The following is a 24,537-nucleotide window of genomic DNA, read 5'->3' as shown; positions in this document are numbered from 1 at the left end:
TTAGTTTTAGGTTTTTCTATTAATTCTTTAGTTTTATAGAATTGTAGTTAAAAATAGGTTTTTAGGTGTAATTTTTGGTTTTTGTTAATAATTAGAAAATTTTATTTCTTTCTCTTTCTTAGAAAATTTTTGATAAAAGCATTTCTTTGTTAAATTTCCTTTTCTTTTCTTTAATCATGGATTGTTTTTTTTTCTTTGTTGCAGAAATGCTCCTAGTCAATTGGGCTGATTTTTTATTGGGTTGTATATGTTTTCTTTTTTGTGCAGGTGCTAATATGAAGAAGATGCATTGGGCTGATAATGATCTAGGCCGTTGAAATTAGGTGCTGCAAGTGAAAATTTGAACGTTGCTGCTGCATTGGAGTTGGTCGCTTGGTCTGATGCACCTACACTTGGGCTGCTACTAGAATTGGGCCATTGCATTAGAATTGGGTTAGCGCTGAAGTGGAAAAGCACCACACCTTGGCCACTAGGTTGGGCTCCAACTAATTGGAACGTTGCGGTTTGAGGAGTGGCAGCAGCTGCACTCGTGGGGGGTCTTGTTTTAGCATTTTACTTAGGCAGAAACTTCCTTCAATCTAGGGCTAAGAAAGAAAAGAACACGAAAAGGGGAAAACTCCCAATTCTCAAGCTACTTACCCAGACTCGTCTTGCCAAAGAAGAAGTGAAGGAAGCGTCGAAGAGAAGCTTCAAGAGTTTCAAAGTTCCATTTTTTTTCTTTTAATTTTCCCTCTACTTATTCAAACCCTATATAAAGGGTTTTCTTCCATGTAAATACATTACACACAGACTTCACAATTTACGCTCTTTAGATTAGGATTTTTATGCTTTCATAAAAGTAGGGTTCTTGGCTATTGGAATTCACCTTGAAGCTCGCGGGAAGGACAGTCGTGAGTGGTTTGGTGAGTTCGGTAGTATGTAAATTTCTCGTTCATGTTAATAAAGTTCAATTTCGTGCTTCTTTCTCATTTCTTGTTTGCGTTTCGATTTTGTTCTTTGCTTTTGATTCCTGCACTTGTTATGTTTTGAGAAATCAATTTTAACTCGTAACTCTGCACATCTGCAATTCCTTTTTGGAATTAAACGATCGCGAGGTGGGCGTGCATGACCGAGATGTCTTCTCGAATCAGAGTTGAGTTCAACGAGAAAAAAATATTGTTCTTAGCTTCTGTCAATTCTTGAAAAATCTGATTTAGACTCTGTGACTCCACATAGTTGAAATTCTTTATGGAATTACATGACTCCATAGTGAGCATGACTTACTGAGACGTTTTCTCGAGTTTGGAGATGAGTCTAATGTAAAAAAAAAATATTGTAATTCATGTTTTGTTGTTGTCATTTCATTTTAGTTAGAATTTTATATGTTTTAGATTATATTGCATGTTTCAATTGCATTTAGATTAGGTTTTGCATATGGTGATGATTAGAAACTTGAATTAGGAGTTGAATTTGCTGTAATTTGGTATAGTAAGTAGACATTTACACAATCTAAGTTCTGATTTGGAACTTAAATACCACACAATGGGTATAACTGTCCAGGATGTCTTTCTGAGTGGTAAATGAATACTTTTCTACACTCACTTTGGCCTTTTTTATTATGATTCATGGTTCTAATCAACGAATCTCTGTTTCTACTCATTAATTTAGGTGTATGTTCATTTGATTTCAGTTTTAGTTGAGAATACTAACATGATTGTTCTTGATTACTTCTGTTTAGAGTAGGATTTGATGATTCATTTTAGGTTTTATGTTTTACATTTTAATTCAGATTTGATGCTTAGTTTAGGAATATCTCTTGACTGTTAATGCATTCTTTTAGACTTAGGTTTTGCTTCTGCTATGCATTTCTATTTCAAATATTGTCTTTCCTTATTTTTTTTTTAGCATTTGAGTTTTCTTTAGATTGTATCATGTATGTTTCTATTTTTGTTTTAGGTAGTTTAGAGTTATATTTTCTTTTATTTTAGTTTCATTCATTTTAAATGTCCTCACCTGTTTAGTAGTTAGTAAGTAAATAATTAGTAAATAAATACAAGACTTAACTCTACATTTTAAAACTTATTTTTCTTGAGTCCTAGAACTGATATTCTAGTTGCCCTATGTTACATTAATGGGGACCAGACTTTGTTCTGCCTTAGGTGACTATTCCGAAAAGGAATTGCAGATGTGCATATTTACGAGTTCAACTCGATTTCTCAAAACATAACAAGTGCAGGAATCAAAAGCAAAGAACAAAATCGAAACGCAAACAAGAAATGAGAAAGAAGCACGAAATTGAACTTTATTAACATGAACAAGAAATTTACATACTACTGAACTCACCGAACCACTCACGATTGTCACTCACGCGAGCTTCAAGGTGAAATCCAACAGCCAAGAACCGTACTTCTACGAAAGCACAAAAATCTTAATCTAAAGAGCGTAAACTGTGAAGTATGTGTGTAATGTATTTACATGGAAGAAAGCCCTTTATATAGGGTCTGAAGAAGTAGAGGGAAAATTAAAAGAAAACAATGGAACCTTGAAACTCTTGAAGCTTCTCTTCAACGCTTCCTTCACTTCAATCGGACGGCTAACCTTCTTTGTCCACGTTGATCGCCAGCCCTCCGATTATCTCCACCTCATTTTCGATTCAGCCTCAATCACGTGCTTCTTCTTCGGCAAGACGTGTCTGGGTAAGTAGCTTGAGCATTGAGAGTTTTCCTGTTTTCGTGTTCTTTTCTCTCTCAGCCCTAGCTTGAAGGGATTTTGTGCCTAAGTAAAATGCTAAAACAAGACCCCTCATGAGTACAGCTGCTGCCACTCCTCAAAACGCAGCGTTCCACTTAGTTGGAGCCCAACCCAGTGGCCAAGGTGTGGTGCTTTTCCATTTCAGCGCTGACCCAATTCTAATGCAATGGCCCAATTCTAGTAGCAGCCTAAGTGTGGGTGCATCAGACCAAGCGGCCAAGTCCAATGCAACAACAACGTTCAAATTTTCACTTGCAGCACCCAATTTCAGTCGCCCAGATCATTATCAGCCCAATGCATCTTCTTCATATTAGCAGCTGAACAAAAAAAGAAATATACAACCCAATCAAAAATCAGCCCAATTGACTAGGAGCATTTCTGCAACAAAGAAAAAAAAATCCAAGATTAAAGAAAAGAAAAGGAAATTTAACAAAGAAATGTTTTTATCAAAAATTTTCTAAGAAAGAAATAAAATTTTCTAAGAAAGAAATAAAATTTTCTAATTATTAACAAAAACCAAAAATTACACCTAAAAACCTATTTTTAACTACAATTCTATAAAACTAAAGAATTAATAGAAAAACCTGAAACGAACCTAATTCTACAAAATTAAAGAAAAAAATATGTTATCCTAGACTTCTAAACACAATTAAAAGTGTAATACTAGGGAGTTATCACACCCCCACACTTAGACAATTGCTCTCCTAGGCAGAGACAAACTAAAAAGAAAAAGAAAAGACTCAAATAAAAAGGAAAAGATGAAAGACACCTAGGAAAATTAGACTCTATCACATTCAACTCAACTCTACCAATTCACACAACAACTAGCTATTTTCTCTAATCAAAACTGCACAAACAGATTCATCAACTTCAAATCCAAGTTTCAGCAACTTTAGCAAGCAAAGAACAATTAGATTCAACAAAACAAGTAGAAAGATACAATTCAGAGATGTAACAACCCAATTTCAACCTCACAGGATAAAGTGTTTATACTCAAAGCACTCAAGTGTTTAGGTTAACCTGTGTTTCACTCCACATAACATGATAGACCACAATTCACAACTTTGGAGAAATTCTAATTAACACTGCTTGAATCAAGATAACTCTAAATCACTAGGAAAATGCAAGAAAGAAGGGAGAATCTGAAACTCAATGCAGGTATATCATTTTTGCTTGGCCAGACTTTAATTCTCTTTTTTTTTTCTTTTTCAGCTCTTTCTTTCTATTTTTCTCATTTTCTCTTTTTCCAAACTTTTTCTTCTCTTTTCAGATCAATCATTTTTTTTCTTTTTTTAGAGCTTTTTTTTCTTCTCAATTTCACCTCTAGCCTCACTCTTTTCTACTTTCTGAGTTCCAATTTATCCCTACTTCTTACAAATCTCTCAAGGTTTATAATGGATGGAAAGCAAAGAAAAGGTTGCGGCTCAAATGAAGGTACAATGGAAAAAAATGTGAATGGGGAGAAGAAAGAAGGCCTAGATCATCTCTAAAGTTTCATCAAGATCAAGCACACTCAAAGAGAATTAATACAAAATCAGAACTATGACTATACATGCATGCAATCACACTAGAAAGAAAAAATTTGGCCCAAAACTCTCTAGGTAAAAAGTTGTCAAAAATGGACTTGCTACTCTCTATCATGCAAAAAATGCCTACTTGAATTGAACTAAATGCAAAAATTACTGCTAGAGCTACATCTACTCAAATCTAGAGCTAAAGACACTATTGGAAATCTATCTTAAAGAAATAAAGCTATAAAGTTAAGTAAATCAGCAAAAAGTTAAGTAAAATGTGAAACAAAATCTAGAAATACCTAAACAAAATTGCCTAAAGCTATTTACAATATACACAGACTAAAACAAAATAGTATGCAACCTAAACAGAACCTACTCAACTAAATCATATTCAAATAAGACCTACAACCTCTCCTAACTACAACTTCTACACAAAAAGAAACAATAAAATGGAAAAGAAATGAGCAAGTAAGAAGCAACAAGAAACCTAAAACAATGAAACTAAACTAATCAGAACAAAAATGTATAAGAAAGAAGAACCTAAAGAGAATTTTAAACAGACTAAAACAAAACCTAATATTGGAAAGAATCTTGAAAGAAGTATGAAACTAAATAGGTCCTAAAGCAATTAAAAGAATTTAAAACAGGACAATAAAAGTTAGAAAAAGAACCTAGAATTAGTCCTAAACTACCTAATATATTGACAGGAAGTAAAACTAAACTATTCCTATAAGTTATCTATACAAGGACAAATTAACCAAAGAATTGAAAAAGAAAAAAAAAACTAAACAGATTCAGACAGTAGCAAAAAGAAAATAGAACCTAATTGAATACTACAAACAAATCATGAAACTAAAATGAAGAATAAAGACTAATAAAAAACTAAAACAGAGCAAGAAATTAACATAAAGAAGAGACAACAGAAACAGGAAAAGAAAGGAACCTAAGCTAAAACAAACTGAACAAGAAAAAGAATGGACTTTAAAAACCTTAAGAACTATTATCCACAAAGTTAAAAACTAAACTAAATCTTATTTACAAACTAAAACAGGAATGATTATTTACACCTATGAGCTAGCTATTTACAAACTCAAACAGACCTGAAATGAACAAACTCGGAAAAAAAAATTTACCCCCTATTTTATTCAGAAACAAAGACTATTTTACTCAAACAGACACAAAACAATTATATCAAAGCAAAAACAATTTTTTTTAACTATATCCTCTCACATCCCAAAAATTGGGGTGTTATGCAGTAGCCCATGAATGATTAGTAAATCTTGTTCATAGCATTGGGCATGGTTTGTTGCTTTCGGAGAGAGAATCCAGACTATAAGATAATGGATGAGGTGCTCATCCATCTTTAAACCTCCCACTAACAACTATTTCTTCTCAATATGTTTGTTGAGGATTCTTGAAGAATCAACGGTAGGCCAAAATTCTACTCAATCCTTCAATCCAAGTATAAACTTTTATAACATCTTCATGTATACTAAAAATGAACATGTCATTCAATCATTGCTCACATGTACACTCTATCGTTAACGATTTAGACGTCGTCATGAAAAAGAACCAAATTGAATATAAATTATAAAAATTTAGACCACATTGAACACTAGAAAAAATGTGTCCTATATTAAACAAAGTCGACAAAAATAAGGATCAAAAGTGATATTAAGCCTTTTCTTTTCTATCTTAATATTTTTTGTTATATAAAGAAAAGTAAAAAAACAAATGAATGTTTGTTTTCTTCACTTTGTTTTAAAGCTTTTTTTAAGTTCATTATTCTTAGAATTTTTTAAGGAGTAAAATCTCTAAGATTTTATCCAATTTCGTTGAGTTTTAAAATTTTCTTGTTTTTTGTGTTATTTGTCTATAATTGTGCATTTATGCATTTGATTTGAAAAAAATATTTTTTTTTGTTAATCAATTAATTGTCTACTTTGATTTTACATGAGTTTTGGTGTTTGAAAGACAATCTCTTTAATTTTCTTTACTTGTGTTTTGCACTACAAAATTGAAAAGAAAAGAAAAAATAGTAGATCCATGTCAATAGGAAACAAGTACATATGAAAAGAAAAGAAAACAATAAAGATCTAAGAACAAAAAAATTAAAGAGTTCAACCCAAATTTTCACTACTTTTTTTTTTTTATCCTGGTGGGTTATTGATTTATTGAATTGCAATCAATTTTTTTCTTAGAGTATTCGTATTATCTCATTTAAATCTTTTTTGTTGTCCTACATTTTCTAATTTTGTTGTTTTGTGTTTTATAAAATTCTTTAAAGTTTTGTCTATAGTTTTATATTTTTTTGACCTCTTGAGTTTAGATTTCGTTATTACAACGTTTTGTTTTTCACTGTTTGCTTAAGTTACTAGAGTTCTTTATTATGTATTAAAGAGAATTTCAGTGGTAAAAGAAGACAAAGGAATTTGAGTTATAGAAGGCAAAAGAGTGTTGAACATTTTGCTTCAATAAAAAGTTTAGATGATGATGATTCATGGAGAAGTGTTGAAGATTTAAAGAATACTTGGATTCAAGAGATATTGAAGTCTTGTAATTTTTGTATTTTATTTAAATTAGTAGATCAAGAGTCAATAGGTAAAACCAAATACCATAACACTCAGGAAAGTTTTATTTTTTATTAAAACGTGAGATATATCATAAGTAATAATTGATTATCACAATTAATTTTAGTTTTTCAACTTTGTAATAACCAATTACCACTTATGATAATCAAAATCAAAGAGAGAAAATAAATTTGAAATAGTTTTTAGAATAATTGATTATCATTTATGATAATAAATTATTACTTATAGTTGTGAAATGGACTTTTCTAATAATAAATTGTCAATTATAGTTGTGAAATGGACTTTTGAGTTTCTAACATAATTTTCAAAATACAAGTCTATAAATATTTAACTTAAACCTAATTTTAAAATAACTTTTCACTTAGAGGTTTAAGAGTTGTGTGCTAAAGAAACTCTCAATATTTGTGAAAAATGGCTTTGAAAAAAATAGTGTGGATGGAGTGATTTTCACTAAGTGTGTCTTGTGATCGAGTGCCACTATTATTGCTAGGAAAATTGTTCATCCTTTGTGTGTGAAAGATTGTATTGTTCCTCTTTTGTGTGTCAAGAGAGGTTTTCTTTAATCTTAACTTTATTTTCTATGTAAGTTATTTGTGATTTTTAGTGTTTAGTTAATTCCTTTTTAGAGAGATAGAGTGTTTTGATATAAACTAGTATAAAATTCTTTGCACAAATTTTTCTTTTTCTATTCTCTTTATCTTTATTATTGTTATTTATGAAGAATTGATTTTATTTATAAAATCAATTTATAATTTTTTTTAAAAAGTATAGTTTTTATTAAATAAACTAATTTTCTCCTTGGTTTTTGTTTGTATGCCAACATTTTGCTGTATGATTCTAATAAAAGTTTGTATTAATAATTATTCAAATTTGTAAGAAATGATGAGATAAAGCTGAAGATGCTTATGTCACGATACCTTCACCCTTGGTGAAATTTATTCGTTATCAAATCCACTCAAATCATACCATCTTTTTCTTAATTCAAATAATACCTTACTCCCTTCTTCGTTTTTTCAAATACATCCATTCACTATTTTTAAATCTTCTCCCCAATCCAAATACAAGTGATAAATTATTAATAAATTCGTTTATATATATATATATATATATATATATATATATATATTTAAAACGCATCACCTTATCTCACATAATATTTAATTACTAATGTGAAATTTTATAAAAAATCTCGCTGAAAAAAAGACTCAGTAAAAAAAGTTAAAACTCCATTTAAATAAAATTATTAGAAAATCTAAAATCATTTAGAAACTTTTATAGGAATTAAATTGGTATTTACTCAATAAGAGTTAAAGATCAAACGAGACTATAAATTAATACCTCTGTGGAATCCGGACACTTCCGCGCTCTGGGCACATTGTCTCTCTTTTAATCGCTGATTGTATCGATTTTTCACCCTTTCCATCCGGAACATCAAGCACAGGTTACTAACTTCGATTCTTCTTCTTCTTCTTATTTTTTTATTTTTATTTTTGTAGGGTTTTAAGTTTTTTCTCCTTTCACGATTTTGATAATTTGCTCCACTTCTAGGGTTTTTGACGGGACTCATTGTCATTGAAACAGTCATGCCTCGGTACATATGAAATTGTGGATTCCTTTATATTTCAGTTTTCATGAATCCACGATATTCATTTTTTCTTGATCGATTTTGCATTGCAGGTATTACTGTGACTACTGCGACACCTATTTGACCCATGATTCTGTAAGTTGTTTTTCCTCATCAATTTTGTTTCCCCCTTTACTCTGAGTTAGTTTAGTCTAGTGAATTTGTTACATTTTGTTGTACCAGTAAACTGCATTTGAAAATAGTTTATTATTTGTGTCATTGTCATAGCCTGCTAGAAAGATTTTCTACCTGGCATTAATAAGATGCAATTGCAAGCTGAATGTGTATTGTTTCCTGTGTCATGTGGGATTCTCAAGTGTAGTGACCTCTTTGTTATGGCTAAGGTTTTGCACCTGAAACCCCCTAAATCCTCATTCTTTTACTCAAATAATTGGGGTTGGAGTGTAATTTGGGATGCAAAACAAACTGAGGTAGACGTTTGAAGGATTTTGTTAGATGTGCCATGATTTTAAGAAGGATGAGGAATTGGGATTCTCTGATTTTGGGTGATATATAATGTTTTTATGGTGATTTTTGAGTGTAAGAGGGTTTGAAATGATTTTATAGGTGATTTTGAGGATATTTTATTTAGAAAATGATGATTTTAGTGTTTTAGTTGAAGGAAAACTTATGAAAGGGTTTTATTGTGACAAATGAAATAAAAACTGGGGGATTAACTTTGATGTTATTCGGGTACCAAATTACACATTAATTACGGTAGAGGAACTAAAAGTGTACTTTAACCATTAGTGTTTCATGAAGGTCTGTTAGCCACATTGTTTGTGTCTTATTGCAGCCATCTGTTAGAAAGCAGCACAATGCAGGTTACAAACACAAGGTACCATGAAATTTTTAACTTCTTGGAATAAATCTAGAATGTACACCATATTCATGGCGTTTAGTATCTGATCATATCTTCAGGCAAATGTGAGAACCTACTACCAGCAATTTGAAGAACAACAAACACAGAGTTTAATTGATCAGAGGATCAAAGAACATCTTGGGCAAGCTGCAGCGTTTCAGCAGGTTGGTGTAGCTTATAATCATCTGATGGTTCAGAGGCCAAACCTTCCTCCTGTGTTGCCGCCACCAAGACTGCCTATTCCTGGAAATACACAAGTACCTGGAGGCCAACCACTAATGCCAGGGATGAGACCACCTGTCTTTCCTAGACCACTTCCTGGGGCACCAGGTGAATTTTATTTTGCACATTGCTTTTGTGAAGTTCATAAAGCTTCCATCTCTTCTTATTGAAACATTCAATCTAGCTTGGGCTGTCATATTTATGTCTTTGCATTTTACTTGCAGATATGTGGTTCTTTCAATTATTATCTTAACAGTGACTCTTGTTATGCATATGCCAAGGGCTAACCACAAATTAATTTTGGTTTCTGTTGTTGCAACGACATTGTTATTTAAATCTCCTTTTATATGGAGCTTCTTTGGATTTTCTGTATAAAAATAATTATTTTGTTAAATAAATAAAATAAGTTTTGGACAAGAAAACCTATCTATGCTTTTATCTGTTTCTTCTTTAAGTTGTTATTTTATCTAATGCTGAAGTTCTGAAAAATTTGATAGTCATGTTCAAGCATTATAAATTTGTTCTTTTATTACCCAATATCTGATGTAATTGATTTTCAATTGGAATATATAGGATATGTTTCTGCACCTACGATGCCTCCAATGTTACCCCCACCTGGTGCTCCCCAGGTGTCAGGTCAACTTAATACCCTACCAAGACCCCCTTCATTAGCTCCCCCTCCAACTGTTCCTGGTAGCACTGCTGCCCCAGCTTCCAATGGTGCTCCCTCTATGGTATCATCAGCAGTGTACCAAGCCAATCCACCAGCACCATCATCTGGAGGTTATGATAATTACAATGCCAGTGCTCAAGCACCTGAGGGAAATCACTGACCTGGTTAAAATGGTATGTTATTTAATATTAATTATTGAATTTTATGAAATAAAATACTTGTTCAACTATAACTTGGGTGAAAGCATTGTAGTTGCTGGAATCACGTATCCACTGAATTTCAACTGATTAACATTTTTTGCTATTTCATTTATTTGTGCTATGCAGTTCTCTCTGTAGAATGCTATCTCTATTGGAATCTTAAGACTAGAGCTATTTGTGCTCTCCCTACCCGCCGTTCGTCAAACAAGGACTTGCCATTTGTGGTCATATGTAGAGTAATCATTGGTATGTAGCATGTCCATCAGCTTGATTTCGGAAAAAAATCTTATAAGTTACGTCTTTGATGGAAGATTTATGTTAAGTGCCGATCGCCATAAATTTCCAATGTGGCTTGTTGATGATAGCTTCTATTCTGCAATTAGTTTATTTTTAAACTGAGTTGCATTAGTGATAAATGTACTTGTATTGTAGGTTTGGAGGAAAATCCATTATTTCAAATTGTGTTTTTGGCTCTGAATTTTCTAAAAGCTTTACCTGTTAATCAGCAACAAAAGTCTTATTTCACAATGTAAGGTCAGTTACATAGATCACATGCCATTTTCCTCGGTTAAGGCTAAATCTTCATAGATATTACTCACCACGAGATCCTTCTTAGCAACTTCTTTTAATGTTCTTCTTGGTCTCCCTTCTCCCTTTTCAAGGATTGAAAAAGCCATGAAATCTCACAATGTAAGGTCAGTTACATAGATCACACATGCCATTTTCCTCGGTTAAGGCTAAAATCTTCGTAGATTTTACTCACCACGAGATCCTTCTTAGCAACTTCTTTTAATATTCTTCTTAGTTTCCCTTCCCTTCTCCCTTTTCAAGGATTGAAAAAGCCATGCAATCTATTTTCCTCATTTTTATGTTATTTGTAATGTTCAAACGACCTCTACTGATTTTTTTTGTCATCTTTTCATCAATAGTTGTCATACTAATATCTCATTATATAGTTTTTTCATACCCTATCATTTTTTGTGTGATCACACATCAATCATAACATTATAATATACGTCATTCTTACACGTGTTTAATATATGGGAAATTGAAACAGAAGTTCCCACTTCATTAGTTTCAAATTAAAATAGGGGCAACGAATGAAACAAAAAAATGGTTTGTTTTCTTGGTTTACTATTCTAGTAGTGTGTAGTATTGTTAAATAATTTCCGAACGAGACCTATACAGTTTATATAAAAATCCTGCACTTAAGAGAGGTCATTTCTAGCAGACATTAGATATCACCCAACGTTTGGATATGGCGCTTAATTGGGGATTTCTTTTTGCACGTTCCATATTTTTCTTCTGCATGTTTATAAATATGAAAACCTTTTCTTTGCTTTTGAAAATAATTTTGAAATTACATAATTGAAAAGTCAATTTTGCTTTTAAATTCTTCAATTTGAAAACTTTTCTTCTTATTTTTACATTTCTTAATTAAAAAATAATTTAACATGAAAAAACATTTTTAAATTAAATAATTCAGCAATTATTTTTTCATAGGAAAAGTTTGTAGATTACGTCATATGGAAATATCTCACCTAATTTAGTACTACGGACTACGAAATTTTGTACTATAGTTTGGTGACATTCTTTTCTCATGGTTTAAAAAGGCTTTCACATTAGTAAGCCATTAATTTTCTTAATTTATTTAAAACCGAGTTTTGAAAACCTTGTTTCAAAACAATTGTATGAACTAAAAAATAAAAATAGTCAGGAGATGTTTTCTCAATATCTTTTAAAATACTCTATTCTAGAGTTTAAAAGGCAGATTAGAATATACAAAATGTATTTCAAGGAAGATAAAATTTAAAATATAATATTTACATGCAATCTGCAAAATAACTTCTTCTGTCATGAGTATTTAACTATACGGGTATAATCAAGCGGGCATTTGGTCTAGTGGTATGATTCTCGCTTAGGGTGCGAGAGGTCCCGAGTTCAATTCTCGGAATGCCCCTTTTTATTTATCATTGCCTTCGATAATTAAAATGATATATTTAATAATTTTTCTGTTTTTCTTTCCAATTTACCTTCAATTCAAATTATCTATTTTTTTTTCTTTGGAGTAAGAGTTTAATGATATGTACTTTTACTATTAAAATAAATTTATATTATTAATCAATACAAAATTATTATTAATGCCAATTTAAGAATAATTATTTCAAAAGTAAATAATTTTATCAAACAAAATGAATTATTGTTAATTGATACTATAAATTTGTTTTTGCATTGTTTGCACATAAACTATTTTCCTTTATAATGAAACTTAAGTTAAAAAAATTTAAGTATTACGCACTTAAAATTTATTAACCCCAACACTTTAATAGGTCTACTACTACTTCATTTATTAACCCTGTTATAAATTAAAATTTATTAAAAAACTTGCGTTAATCACTTTCTAACACATTTTACTGTTCAATTAAAATTGATATAAAATTATAAAATAAGAAGAAAGTCTTGTTAAAATTAAGATGATATTATTTACAATTCTAATAATTTCATACAATAATAAAGAGTGTTCAAAATAAGATATTTGAAAATTGTTGTAAGCATTACTCTTGTAAAAATCAATGAACTTTTCTTAGGTTATTAATATGAGTTTGAGATAACTATGTATAAAAAACAAAAATACAGATCCTAATGATTAAATAATAATAATAATAATATAAACTATTTTACCCAATGAATTTAAAAAATGGCTCTAGGTTTTTATATGAAGACGTATCAACAGAAACAGTGAAACTCCAAACCGGTGAAACATAAAATTAAGATGTTTGAAGATTTGGATGCAGAGAGGATAAGGAAAAGGAACAAAAACACGAACAAGTAGAAATGCTGCTGCGCCAACACTGAACTCAGACAAACTCAATTTGCAACCTCTCTTTCTTTTGCACTCACTGTGTTGTGAAAATGGCTGTTGCACTATCAAGTTGCACTTCCTTATCCTCTGTGCTCTTCTCCACCGTTAAATTCCGTTGCTCATCCGGCCAACGACCCATCATTGCCTCTATTCGTTGCAATCACTCGCTCCGACTCTCCTCCTCTTCCTCCAAATCCAATCGTCAAAAGGAAGGTGCAGGCCACAAGAAGCAGCACTCTAAAGATGAAAGGCCTTCAAGAGGGAATGCTGTGGAACCCCAACCGACTTCTTCTAAAGCTTTTGGCATTCTTAGGAGAAATAAAGAGATGTTTGATTCCAAGGATCAGCAGGTGTATAACAAAGTCCTACCCTTTTTACTTTTTAGCATTAAATTGTCATGCTGTGTTTGGAACAGCGTGTAAAATGCTGAAATAGGTGAGTTGTGTCTGTCTTCATATTTGGAGGTGCTATTGTGGCGGCTATGTAGTGAATTATGTGATTGCAGTGACATTTAAGGACTTGGGTTTTGTGTTTTAGGAAGGGCGTGTTTGTACTTTGGATGGAAGAAATATCCTTCCCTCTCCTTCCAACATACTGTAGTGTAACTTGTGTGAGGAAGTTAAGTTTGGGTTGAGGTGCTTCAGGCATTGCGTGAAAATTTAATCACTATTTTGTGTTGTGGAAAGTCGAAACAGGAAGCAGTGGTTTTTCAGTTGTGGTGCGGCAAATATACACCGGTGGGGAAATGACGAGATGGATATAATGTCAGAAGATGCATTTAAAAAAAAGATATTAGAAAAGGGCATATATTCTATGAAAGTGGCAATTTTTTTTTCTGGTTATATTTAAGATACTTAGTCAAACTGATTGTTTCTCTTTATGGGGTTAGCCTAATTTCAGTTAATTATATAATTTCAGGTTGAACCAAGTGATTTACAAGACTCGGCTTTCCTAAATGCTGTTGTGAAGGTGAAGTTTAAACCTTTTATATTCCTGGTTAAGATTTTTTTATTTTTTATTGTCTCAAACCTTTGGATGTGAGGGGGAAGAGTTGCACCTCAAATTTCAAAGTTCAAAAACAAATGTTGTTTACTTCATGCCTCTGTTTGATTGTATGTGTTCTGGCTAGTTCGCCTCCTTGGTGTGGAACTTTCTCACATTTCTGAGTTATCTAATGATGTCAAGTTTTTGAATTCTTATTCATTATCATAATATGATCTGACTCCTTACCTAGTGTCAACATAGTATTTTTTCTATACTGCCCATAGTTTTTCCCTTCAAAGTGCCTTAAAACAGTGTCTATTTTTTTTAGCAACAAGCAATCATCCTTGTTAATTTCGTATAATATTTTTGTGCTATGCTTTATATTTGCATTGCTCATGTATGGATTTTCTTTGATAATATATCTTGTTCCTATAACATTTTTAGGTTTACTGCACCCACACTGCCCCGGATTATTCACTTCCTTGGCAAAAACAGAGACAATACACTAGCACTGGAAGGCAAGTTTTTGAAAGCCTTGACTGTAGAATTGTAAGAGTCCTTATTTATTAATCTTACAGGCAACGTTTTGTGCAGTGCATTTATGATTGGAGACAGGAAACTATTAACGAATGCACATTGTGTGGAACATGATACCCAGGTAATTTTCTTAATTATCCTATATTCAGTATAATGTTGATTTTGTAATTTGTAATATAAATTAATTAATGGGTTTAGTACGAGTTATTATAATTTATAATTTTGTGCTAAATGGACCTTACAAACTAGCCAACCAAAAGTGGATAGCTAAAAGAAATTTCCAGATATAAAAGAGGGCAACCCAATGCATGAGTTTCCACCTAGTGGGATTCTTGGTGCATAACCTTACCCTGGCATGCTGTGAGAGGTTGTTTCCAAGATTTTAACTAGTGACCGCCATGTTACTAAGCAACTACCTTAGTGTTTATGCTAATGCTCACCTTCAATTAGTCAATTTCCTGATACTTAGATTGAAGAGAAAAAATATAGAAGAGGTAATGGATAGAACTTGTCTTTGATAGATAACTTGTGTTACATATTGCAAATTGGTATATCTGAGCTATTAATAACGTGGCCAATGAAACTAAAACTTTAGATTCATATGTTTCTACTTTATCTAATTATTTGTAAGGTCTTATTTGTAAAGCAATTTAAGAAGATTCGATGGTTATAATTTTTTCTCTTTTGGGATGATTGCAGGTCAAAGTAAAGAAAAGAGGGGATGATTCAAAATATGTGGCTAAGGTGTGTCTGGTGTGAGGCTTTAGTTTTTTCTCTGTATTCTATTATCTGTTCAAATTTTAGGTCTCTAGAACAATTTTCTTGAATTATCTGGCTCCGTAATATTATCTCATTTATCATTGATACTAAGACCCGATAATACAGAAAATACTAGCAAATTAGTTTGTAAAATAATTTAAGTGCAGAAAAAAGTTGTTATTTTTAGGGTTTACTTTCTAAGTTATACCTTGCTAAAAATTTCAATTGTACACTGTAGACTACAAGTCACCTTTACATGGGTAAAATTTTATAGTCATTTGTGAACTTAGGAAAGTATATCCCACCCAATTACAACTTGGAATGGTGGTGCAACTTTTTATAAATTTATGGGTTAATTCAGGTGACTTGCAAAGGATTCTTTTCAATAGTTTACTTGAGATAAACATATGTTCTTGAGGGCTTGAAAGACACCTCTCATGTTCTGTTATTTATATAGATAAAGAGTTGATACAATAGAGAGATAGAAGGTCAAGTCACTGTCCTAGACTGCTAGGTACAATGATTAGAGATAACCCAACACACTACCTCCTATTTTAGTCCTATTGACTACACTAACAAGTAGACTTAGTAATTATTCTAACAAGTTTAAGCATACTATCAGGTAAAATGCTTTCCTGATTCACAAAATGTATTCATGATAAGCATAATTTATTGATAATACGGAAAATGCATGTATTTGTAAGTAAAATTTAGATTATAAATCTCTGGCCTTTATTTCATATATTTCAAGCCTTGACATTATATATATAATCATCTAAGACCCCTGTTGTGACAAAATATAAGTAGTATATTGAGTACTTTTAACCAAATGAAATTATTCAGCCGACAGAAATACTTTGAGACATCAATATTTAGCACTTGTTCATATATTTACTTTACTAATAGATGGAATGTACAGGTTTTGGCTAGAGGTGTTGATTGTGATATAGCTTTGCTTTCAGTAGAAAATGATGAGTTTTGGAGAGATGTGGAACCTCTCAGATTTGGACGTTTGCCACATCTTCAGGTGTAAAATTTTCTGTCTTGGTATTTCTTGACTTGTAATCTTCCCTAAAGAAAGGTGTTAAGTGATTTGTTAATGAATTATGTATAAACTGGTTGGGGGAGTGTTAGATGATGGATTTAGAGAACTAGGTTGAAATAATATTTTCTCATGTAGTGTCTAGTACACGACTATATTTCTATTTTCTTTCTTGCTATGAAGTATTGGGAACTATTCTGATTTATATCATGAGGTCAATATTTGTTATCATAACATAAATTATTACACACCTGTTCCACAAGATTAACTGGTGCTGGGAAGGGTAAATTTTCACACTTCCTCCTTTTGTACGCCCTCCCCACCAATTCTATTTACAAAAATAGTAAGTGATTTATTTTCCTAGTGATCTACACCAATTACCCAAAGGATGTGGGGTTTGATATGTGTCTGTGTTAAAAATGAAAAAAAAAAATTTAACTGGCCAATTTTATATAGTTTGTATAAATTTTCTTAAATATTTCTGTTCAAATGGTTCATACTGAAATTTATATTTGTTTTTTTTTTTTCTGATTTGAAGGATTCTGTAACTGTTGTGGGATATCCTCTTGGAGGAGACACAATTTCAGTGACAAAGGGAGTTGTATCTCGTATAGAGGTTTGATATATTAAATTAGATGTATAGCACCATTTCATCTGTGTCAAATCAATCAATTTTTTTTTGGTTTATGGTCTTAGTGCTCAGTTGTTTGAAAATAAATTTTAACTAGGTCACATCATATGCTCATGGATCGTCTGATTTGCTGGGCATTCAAATTGATGCAGCAATAAATCCTGGTCAGTATGTCTGAAAATGATTAAATTTTATTTTTGCCTCCTCTAGCAAACACTCTTTCCACTCTATCTTTTCCTATTATACAGTATAGCTATCACCCACCATTGAAATATTTTTATTATAGACTGCTCAAAATTGTTAAATTTTAGGTAATAGCGGAGGCCCAGCATTCAATGACCAAGGGGAATGCATTGGAGTAGCGTTTCAGGTAGATTGTTTGGCATGCAAGTAGTCGATGTATCATTACTTGGCTTGGATACTTTGCTAGGAAAGGTTCTCTTTGTAAGACAATTATTAAACATTTGTGAACTTGGACATTAAGATAATCCTGTTAGAGAGAATGACTACTTTAGTTATTTTAATTAAGAAATAATATTACGTTATAAATATGAAATTATTCATGATTCTTCCTGAACAACTTATGCTTTTGGGAGAGTGGTCAGGTGAACATTCTTTGCCTCATTTGTCTAGATTATAAATTGAATTTTAGTATAGGCTAAAGCCTCTAGCATGAGGGGGCTTGTGAAATATAAAATCATTAACAGACCTTTACAACTCAAGCTTCTAAGAAGTGGGTTCTTTCTTGACATACCATGATATGTGTATCTTATGATAACTGATACAAATTTCATTGTATTTTTAACAGATAAATTTGATCTTAGTTATTAGGGAAATATATACAACTGATAATTAGGGATATTCTCCACTATTAACCATTATTAGATTTCCCCAAATTATACTTTGAATAAAATTATAAATAAACGATTTACATGTGTGATTAACACAACAACATAAACTCTTTGATATTGTATTTTTTTTAATCTGGGGCATTTTCTTATGGGACATTACCTTTAGGTCTTCAGATCTGAAGAGGCTGAGAATATTGGATATGTGATTCCTACAACTGTTGTATCTCATTTTTTGACCGACTATGAAAAGAATGGCAGGTATACTGGTAAGAAGCTCTTCTAGAATATTGTTATATTTGATAGATTTGGCATGGCACTGTGTTATTTGAGTAAGCACACTGAACTGTAAGGGATAGAAAACCATTTGATTTTTTTATGGTAAGGGATATAAAACCAATGGTTACGTCCAGCAATTAGTAAACAAGCCTATCAATAACCACATCCTAGCCCCATACGCATAATGCATCATGCAGTAACAGTCACCATTTTATAGCAGCAGCCTCAATACAGAAATAGCAGAAATAATGAAACAGATTCGAGGCTACCTTAATAACTGCCTAAGGAAACCATTGCTGCACAAACACCATAATTCACTCCAACTGAGCCTTGTTTGCATCTTATCGCTTCTCACACACTCTTTCCAAGGTGTATCTCTATTGCTATGCTACAGACATTGTGTCATATGGTTACAGGGAAATTCAGTGTTGTGTAATGTGAATATCATTTTGTTTGACCAACTCTCAGAAAGTATGTTAAAATTTATAAGCTACTGAAATTTCACTTCTGCAAAGATGCACACACACAAACACACTTATAATTTCCTGAAAAAGAAAAAAAGGTTACTATTGTATTTCACAAAGCATGTTATATTCTATCATAAATTATGCCTCCTGATCAAGCTTAATATGGCAACTATACTGATAGTCTGAAAATGTACTTTTACTCCTAGGTTTCCCTTGCCTTGGAGTACTTATCCAGAAGCTAGAGAACCCTGCACTACGTGCATGGTTGAAAGTACAGTCCAATGAGGTATGATATGCATGGAGATGATTTGTTTGAATGGTGCTGTTTGCAGATGCCAATATCCATTAGCCACGTGTTCTTTTGAAACCTTCCTCTTATCTTCATTTTAGACCTGTCATTATCTAACTAGTGTTATGCTTATAGCTCTTAAGATTACAGTGTGATTTCACATGTGGGGTTTGCTTGTATGAGGTGGATCATTCATTGAGTACTTAAAATCAAAGGAGTTAGTTAAGACTTGGGGGGGAGAAAATGAGAGTATTTAGATGAACACTTGCAACGTTAGTTGCTTGATGAACATATTTGTGATATTCTGGTGTTGCCAAAAGATTTTTAATATGATTCAGTATCACTTGGTAGGACCTTGCTTTTATCGAATGTTTCTGGTGATGTAGTACAACTACTTTTGTCATTTTGTCATGAAAAATGCACTGTGCAATAATTTTTGTTCCAAGGCTTAAGGTTTTTTAGTGTGGTGAAGTTTGGTTAACAGATACTTTTGTTCTTATGATGTGTCTGATTTTGTGATATCATGTTTGTATTTGTTAGAGTTGAAAACAGCTCACAATATCATTTAAGAACACTTTAGAGCATCTCAGATAACCTGTTAGGAGTATTTTCCACATTTCATTATAATTAGTTAGTAGTCTTTTTGCATTTGTGTGCTTGGGCTTGTGCTACTTTCTTGATTTAAGTATCTCAATGTAAAACGAATCACTAAGTCAGTGTTGTCATATCATTTCACACCATATCAATAATATTTTATTATTTTCAAATATTCTTTATCTTGTTTCTCCACCCATACCTAAGCCCTATAATTTCAACATAGCATTATGGCAGTACCATCTTCTATGACTTGATTTTGTCACTAAAATATAAAATTACACTTTGACAATTTTTGATCTCCATGATTTTTTTTTGTCAATTACACCAGGCAAAACTCTTATCTTCTTCCATCTACATGAAATTGTTTCACTATTCTTTTTACAGTGATCTTCTCCTGGGTGCCCTTTCCAATTTACTTGATTGAAGTCTTCATCTTTGCTTTCTTTCATTTTTCATTTTGGCCTATTGGTTTCCAATACTCGCCTGGTATATGAAATAAAGATGCAATTTTTAACCACAGATGAATCACTGCTGCGATATTCTCCTCTCACCATTAATCATATCATATCACATTGGTAATTTCTCTTCCAATCATGAATAATAGTCATGGTATTTTCTGTTTCTGTTTAGTCTTGACAACCATTAATTTCAATTTCCATTTCTGAGTTCCTCAATTATGCTACTGCTTGACTAGCCTGGAGAAGTTTTAGTTATTGTCATCACAGAAACTTTCTTCTGAGCAGCTTTTCTTGAGAAGTCTCTTCCTTGGTCATACAATATTCAAACCAGTTTTTCAAGATGATGATCATTCTACCCGTCTTGCTAGGTTGTCTGTCTTACAAGGCTCATCCTACTTTGTTCTGGCATCTTTCAGTTTCCTTCCCACACTTTGTTGTGGAATCCCATTTTAAGTTGTCTTATTTTCTTTCTGAATTGTTCATTTGTGAATAATATAAAAGATTAGCATGCTTTAGCTTGAATGAGAATGTTAGAATATATAAAAAAAAAAATCCATTATATAAATTAGAATATTTAGGAGTATGTTAGATGATACCTTAGGAGGGGTTTCCAAGTTTATTATTGATTCATATCATTTGTAAATAATGCAATCTGTTTATTGATCTGATTATTAATACAATCAGATTGCATTATCAACAAAATTTTGCTTTGAGTGTTCTTTTTTCTGTTCTCTCTTTCACCCTCACTTTTCAACAATTTCATAGCACTAATTTGGATATTTCACATTGTTATCTGCAGGGGGTATTGGTACGTAGAGTTGAACCTACTTCTGATGCAATTAACGTATTAAAAGAGGTAATGAGGATATTTTAATTTGCAGGATATTGTCCTTAAAGGGGAACCAACTAAAACCTTGAATCATCATTACTCTAAAATATTCTATTAAGCTTCTGTACAGTCTAGTGGAAAGCATAAAATCCTTAGTTCATTTGAATTTTTCATAAACAGAAACCATAAGGGACAGGCAACTAAAACCTTGAATCATTCCTCTAAAATATTCTATTACGCTTCTTTACGGTCTAGTAAGGTAAGGGGTCAGACAAATTTAAGAAATGGTATTTGTTTATTGGAATAAAGGATGGGCTAGCTTGGGGGTTTAGGATATTAGGTGAGTTTGTTTGTGTTTATTTTTTAAAAAAAAACGTGTTTATTTAATAAAATAAACAGATTTTTGCTTTTTTTTTATATGTTTATTTAATCTACTTATTTAACAAGAAAATTCTATTTGCTTCTTAAGTGATTATTTTAAAAATTACTTATTTCAAATACACTTTAAGTTTCAACAAACTGTTCCATTGTCACAGAAATTGGTTGCATTAAAAAAATTGAAAGTTATTACCCGTGAGGTGTCTAATTTGTCTTGACGTGTGCATGTCTTCTTTGTTTTCCTTATTTAAAAATCATTAATGTCGTCTCAGGTAAAAAAGTTTGTAATTTTTTGTCATTAACATTTTAAAGTAAAGTCTAGAAGATGCACGCTTTGGTGTTAATGTGAATTCTGTTTTATATTCTAAGTCCCATTGATCAAGGCATTAACTTTTCTAACAAACTTCCCATTACAGGGCGATGTGATTGTCAGCTTTGATGATGTTCGTGTTGGTAGTGAAGGAACAGTCCCATTCAGAACAAATGAGCGAATAGCCTTCCACTTCCTCATTAGTCAAAAGTAGGGGCTTTCATTTTTCCCATAATCTTCATACTGTAGTTTGCCCATAAACTTTACACCAATACTGTTTCTGTGAGCTGTCAACTAGACAATTGCTGAAATTAGAGGGGGAAATTTATTGATTGAAAAAATGTTCTTATTCTTTTAGAATGTAGTACATAGATTCTACATTATCATCCATATATATAATAAAGAAGACATACCCTAGGATTATAGTAAGTGATTCAACTTCCTACATTCTAATAAGTATGAGCATTAAATACATTTTAGCATGTGATACTTAAACCACACACTTCTAACAGCAATTTCAGTACCCTCGGAATTTCTTATTTCAACTTTAATTACAAAAATGTCATCATATTTTCACTTTTTTTCCTATTTTCAAAAGCTTTTATCGGAAATAGTAGAAACAAAAAAGAATAAAAAATGTCGTTTCCTATGAACTTTTGGAAACAGAAAATAAAGTAAAAATATGGTGACATTTCTGTAATTAAAAGTTATAAAAGAAATATTTTCTTAAATTTAACAACCCCTTGTATTCGTTGCTAACCATTCCCCAGCTTTTCTATGCTTTGCTACATTAAATTTTTCAGTTATTGAGGATATCACATTTCACAATTTTGTGCAAAGATTATTTAATGCATGCTAGATAGGATATACTCGTTAGGTAGTTTATTGGGAAGCTTCTGAAAGGTTTCATTTGACAATATGATTAGACAAGTTTCAGAGCCTTTGGCATTTGCTTTTCTTGGCTGTTGATGTTCTTAAAATTGAAGCCTATAGTAATGGTGTTATACAGATTTTCAGGTGATACTGCAGAGCTTGGTATCATCAGAGCAGGATCATTTATGAAAACTAAAATTGTTTTAAACTCACGAGTTCATTTGGTATGTGACATATCATTGAATTTTGGCATCAATCGTTTTCATGATATGGTTGATCTGATGCTATTTCTTTTGCAACTTTATTTTCCTGTCTTCAAGGTTCCCTATCACATTGATGAAGGTCAGCCTTCTTATCTAATAATTGCTGGTTTAGTGTTCACACCCCTCTCAGAGCCATTGATTGAGTATGTTGTATTTATTATATTTTCAGATTTTATAGTGTTTTTCTATTTCCTTTTTTTAGTTGGGTGTCGTGAGTTAGTATTTAATTTATTCATTATGAATATTTTGGCAGGGAAGAATGTGAAGACTCTATAGGGGTAACTTCTGAATTTGTATGGATTAATCTTAAAGCAAAAGTTGAAATCCAATTAGTTTGTGACTCGGTTTTACATTTATTTTCTTTGTCAGCTAAAATTATTGGCAAGGGCGCGTTATTCATTAGCAAGGTTTAAAGGGGAGCAAATTGTAATTCTTTCGCAGGTTGGGGGCTGAATTACTTCCAAAATCCTATGCATATGTATAGCTTGGTTGTATTCATGAATTCTTGCATCACATATGGCATTTACTTTTATACATGCTTTGATCTATTTTATTAATTTATTCAACATTGACAGCATTTACCATTTTGTAATTGAACATTTAGTTGCTTTGTGTGATATAAGTTTGCTTTGCTTCTTTATGTTTGACAGGTCTTGGCAAATGAAGTCAACATAGGTTATGAAGACATGGGCAATCAGCAGGCAAGTCATGTCCATATGTGAATTGACTCCCACATACCCAATACTTAATGCATATGCATGTTTCTCTAAAATGATGTTTTTTTTTTCAGGTTGTAAAATTCAATGGAACTCGAATTAAAAACATTCATCACCTTGCGCATCTCGTTGATTGTAAGTTGTTACATTCTTGATCTATTATTGTGCATTCATTTTCTTTAAAAATATGTCTCAGGGTGGTTCTATTACTTCTCTCTTGCTCAGCATGCGAGGACAGGTATCTGCGTTTTGAATTTGAAGATAGCTATGTAGCTGTTTTAGACAGAGAAGCTGTTGCTGGTGCTTCATCCTCCATACTGAGTGATTATGGAATCCCATCTGGAAGATCTTCTGATCTTTCTAAACCTTTTGTGGATACACTAGAAGGTGATCAATCAGCGAACCAGGAATTTGGTGATAGCCCAGTTTCAAATTTTGAAATTGGCTCTGATGGACTACTCTGGGCGTAAGAAACTTGCATCTGAAGATATCACTGAAATTTCACGTGGCGGTGTTATTCGAAGCAAGCAATCTCAATTTTGGCTGCAGAATGAGCTGCATAAGTATGAAGCAACCTTAATGTGAAGACATGAATGCTTTTATGCTACACTGGGGGCATATCAGCAGCGACCTATTAGGGTAGGACTGTAAGAAAGAGAGCTCATAGTTATTTCTTTCTCTTTGTTGTTTTATTATTGTGTCACTCTTCTTGATTTGATGATCCTGAATGATCACTTTGGGTTTGAAGTCTAAAATTTTTCACACATTCTATATTTTTAAGGAAATAGTGCACATAGGAGTGACTCGAATATCTCTTTGATGTAATCAATGTAACATTTTTCAATACATTGATTTTACATTTGTTCTGATTGAAGTTAAAATTATATCAATGTCTCATTTATGAAATTATCAGTGCATCTCTTTTTGAGATCAAGTGTAATGCTCAATTTGAATGAGCCGCTTGTCTTTAGATTTGTTCACTCATTTGAATTTATCAG

The 24,537-nt window shown here is 32.0% G+C and overlaps 2 protein-coding genes and 1 non-coding gene across 3 annotated transcripts; all 3 read left to right on the top strand.

The window, feature by feature from the left end:
- Positions 1–8,152: 8,152 nt before the first annotated feature.
- On the top strand, positions 8,153–10,894 carry LOC124824821 (U1 small nuclear ribonucleoprotein C-like). The gene is made up of 7 exons (XM_047297334.2): positions 8,153–8,276; positions 8,384–8,426; positions 8,513–8,555; positions 9,256–9,297; positions 9,381–9,651; positions 10,117–10,389; positions 10,543–10,894. The coding sequence occupies exons 2-6, from the start codon at positions 8,419–8,421 to the stop codon at positions 10,374–10,376; spliced, it is 624 nt and encodes a 207-aa protein (XP_047153290.2). The 5' UTR covers positions 8,153–8,276; positions 8,384–8,418; the 3' UTR covers positions 10,377–10,389; positions 10,543–10,894.
- Positions 10,895–12,304: 1,410 nt separating this feature from the next.
- Positions 12,305–12,376, top strand: TRNAP-AGG (transfer RNA proline (anticodon AGG)). The gene has a single exon. It is a non-coding gene; the product is annotated as a tRNA-Pro (tRNA).
- Positions 12,377–13,160: 784 nt separating this feature from the next.
- On the top strand, positions 13,161–24,413 carry DEG2 (DEGP protease 2). Its single transcript, XM_047297335.2, has 20 exons — positions 13,161–13,629; positions 14,198–14,248; positions 14,708–14,781; positions 14,858–14,921; positions 15,500–15,544; positions 16,479–16,586; positions 17,140–17,217; positions 17,330–17,396; positions 17,544–17,602; positions 18,250–18,349; positions 19,033–19,112; positions 20,970–21,026; positions 21,794–21,897; positions 22,697–22,784; positions 22,881–22,966; positions 23,077–23,101; positions 23,193–23,264; positions 23,474–23,524; positions 23,614–23,674; positions 23,765–24,413. The coding sequence occupies exons 1-20, from the start codon at positions 13,330–13,332 to the stop codon at positions 24,007–24,009; spliced, it is 1,815 nt and encodes a 604-aa protein (XP_047153291.1). The 5' UTR covers positions 13,161–13,329; the 3' UTR covers positions 24,010–24,413.
- The last annotated feature ends 124 nt before the right edge of the window (positions 24,414–24,537 follow it).

The sequence above is a fragment of the Vigna umbellata genome, chromosome 8, assembly GCF_029865625.1.
Source record: "Vigna umbellata cultivar VRB3 chromosome 8, Vumbellata_1.0, whole genome shotgun sequence".
NCBI lineage: Eukaryota > Viridiplantae > Streptophyta > Magnoliopsida > Fabales > Fabaceae > Vigna > Vigna umbellata.
This window is presented reverse-complemented; position numbering and strand designations above follow the sequence as displayed.

Excerpts from the sequence above, each read along its gene's own strand:
- DEG2 (XM_047297335.2), top strand. The coding sequence starts at position 13,330 with ATGGCTGTTGCACTATCAAGTTGCACTTCCTTATCCTCTGTGCTCTTC. Across the intron at positions 19,113-20,969 it reads TGAAAGTACAGTCCAATGAG|GGGGTATTGGTACGTAGAGT; the intron begins GTATGATATGCA and ends TGTTATCTGCAG. Across the intron at positions 23,525-23,613 it reads AAGACATGGGCAATCAGCAG|GTTGTAAAATTCAATGGAAC; the intron begins GCAAGTCATGTC and ends TTTTTTTTTCAG.
- LOC124824821 (XM_047297334.2), top strand. Across the intron at positions 8,556-9,255 it reads CCTATTTGACCCATGATTCT|CCATCTGTTAGAAAGCAGCA; the intron begins GTAAGTTGTTTT and ends GTCTTATTGCAG. Across the intron at positions 9,652-10,116 it reads ACCACTTCCTGGGGCACCAG|GATATGTTTCTGCACCTACG; the intron begins GTGAATTTTATT and ends TGGAATATATAG.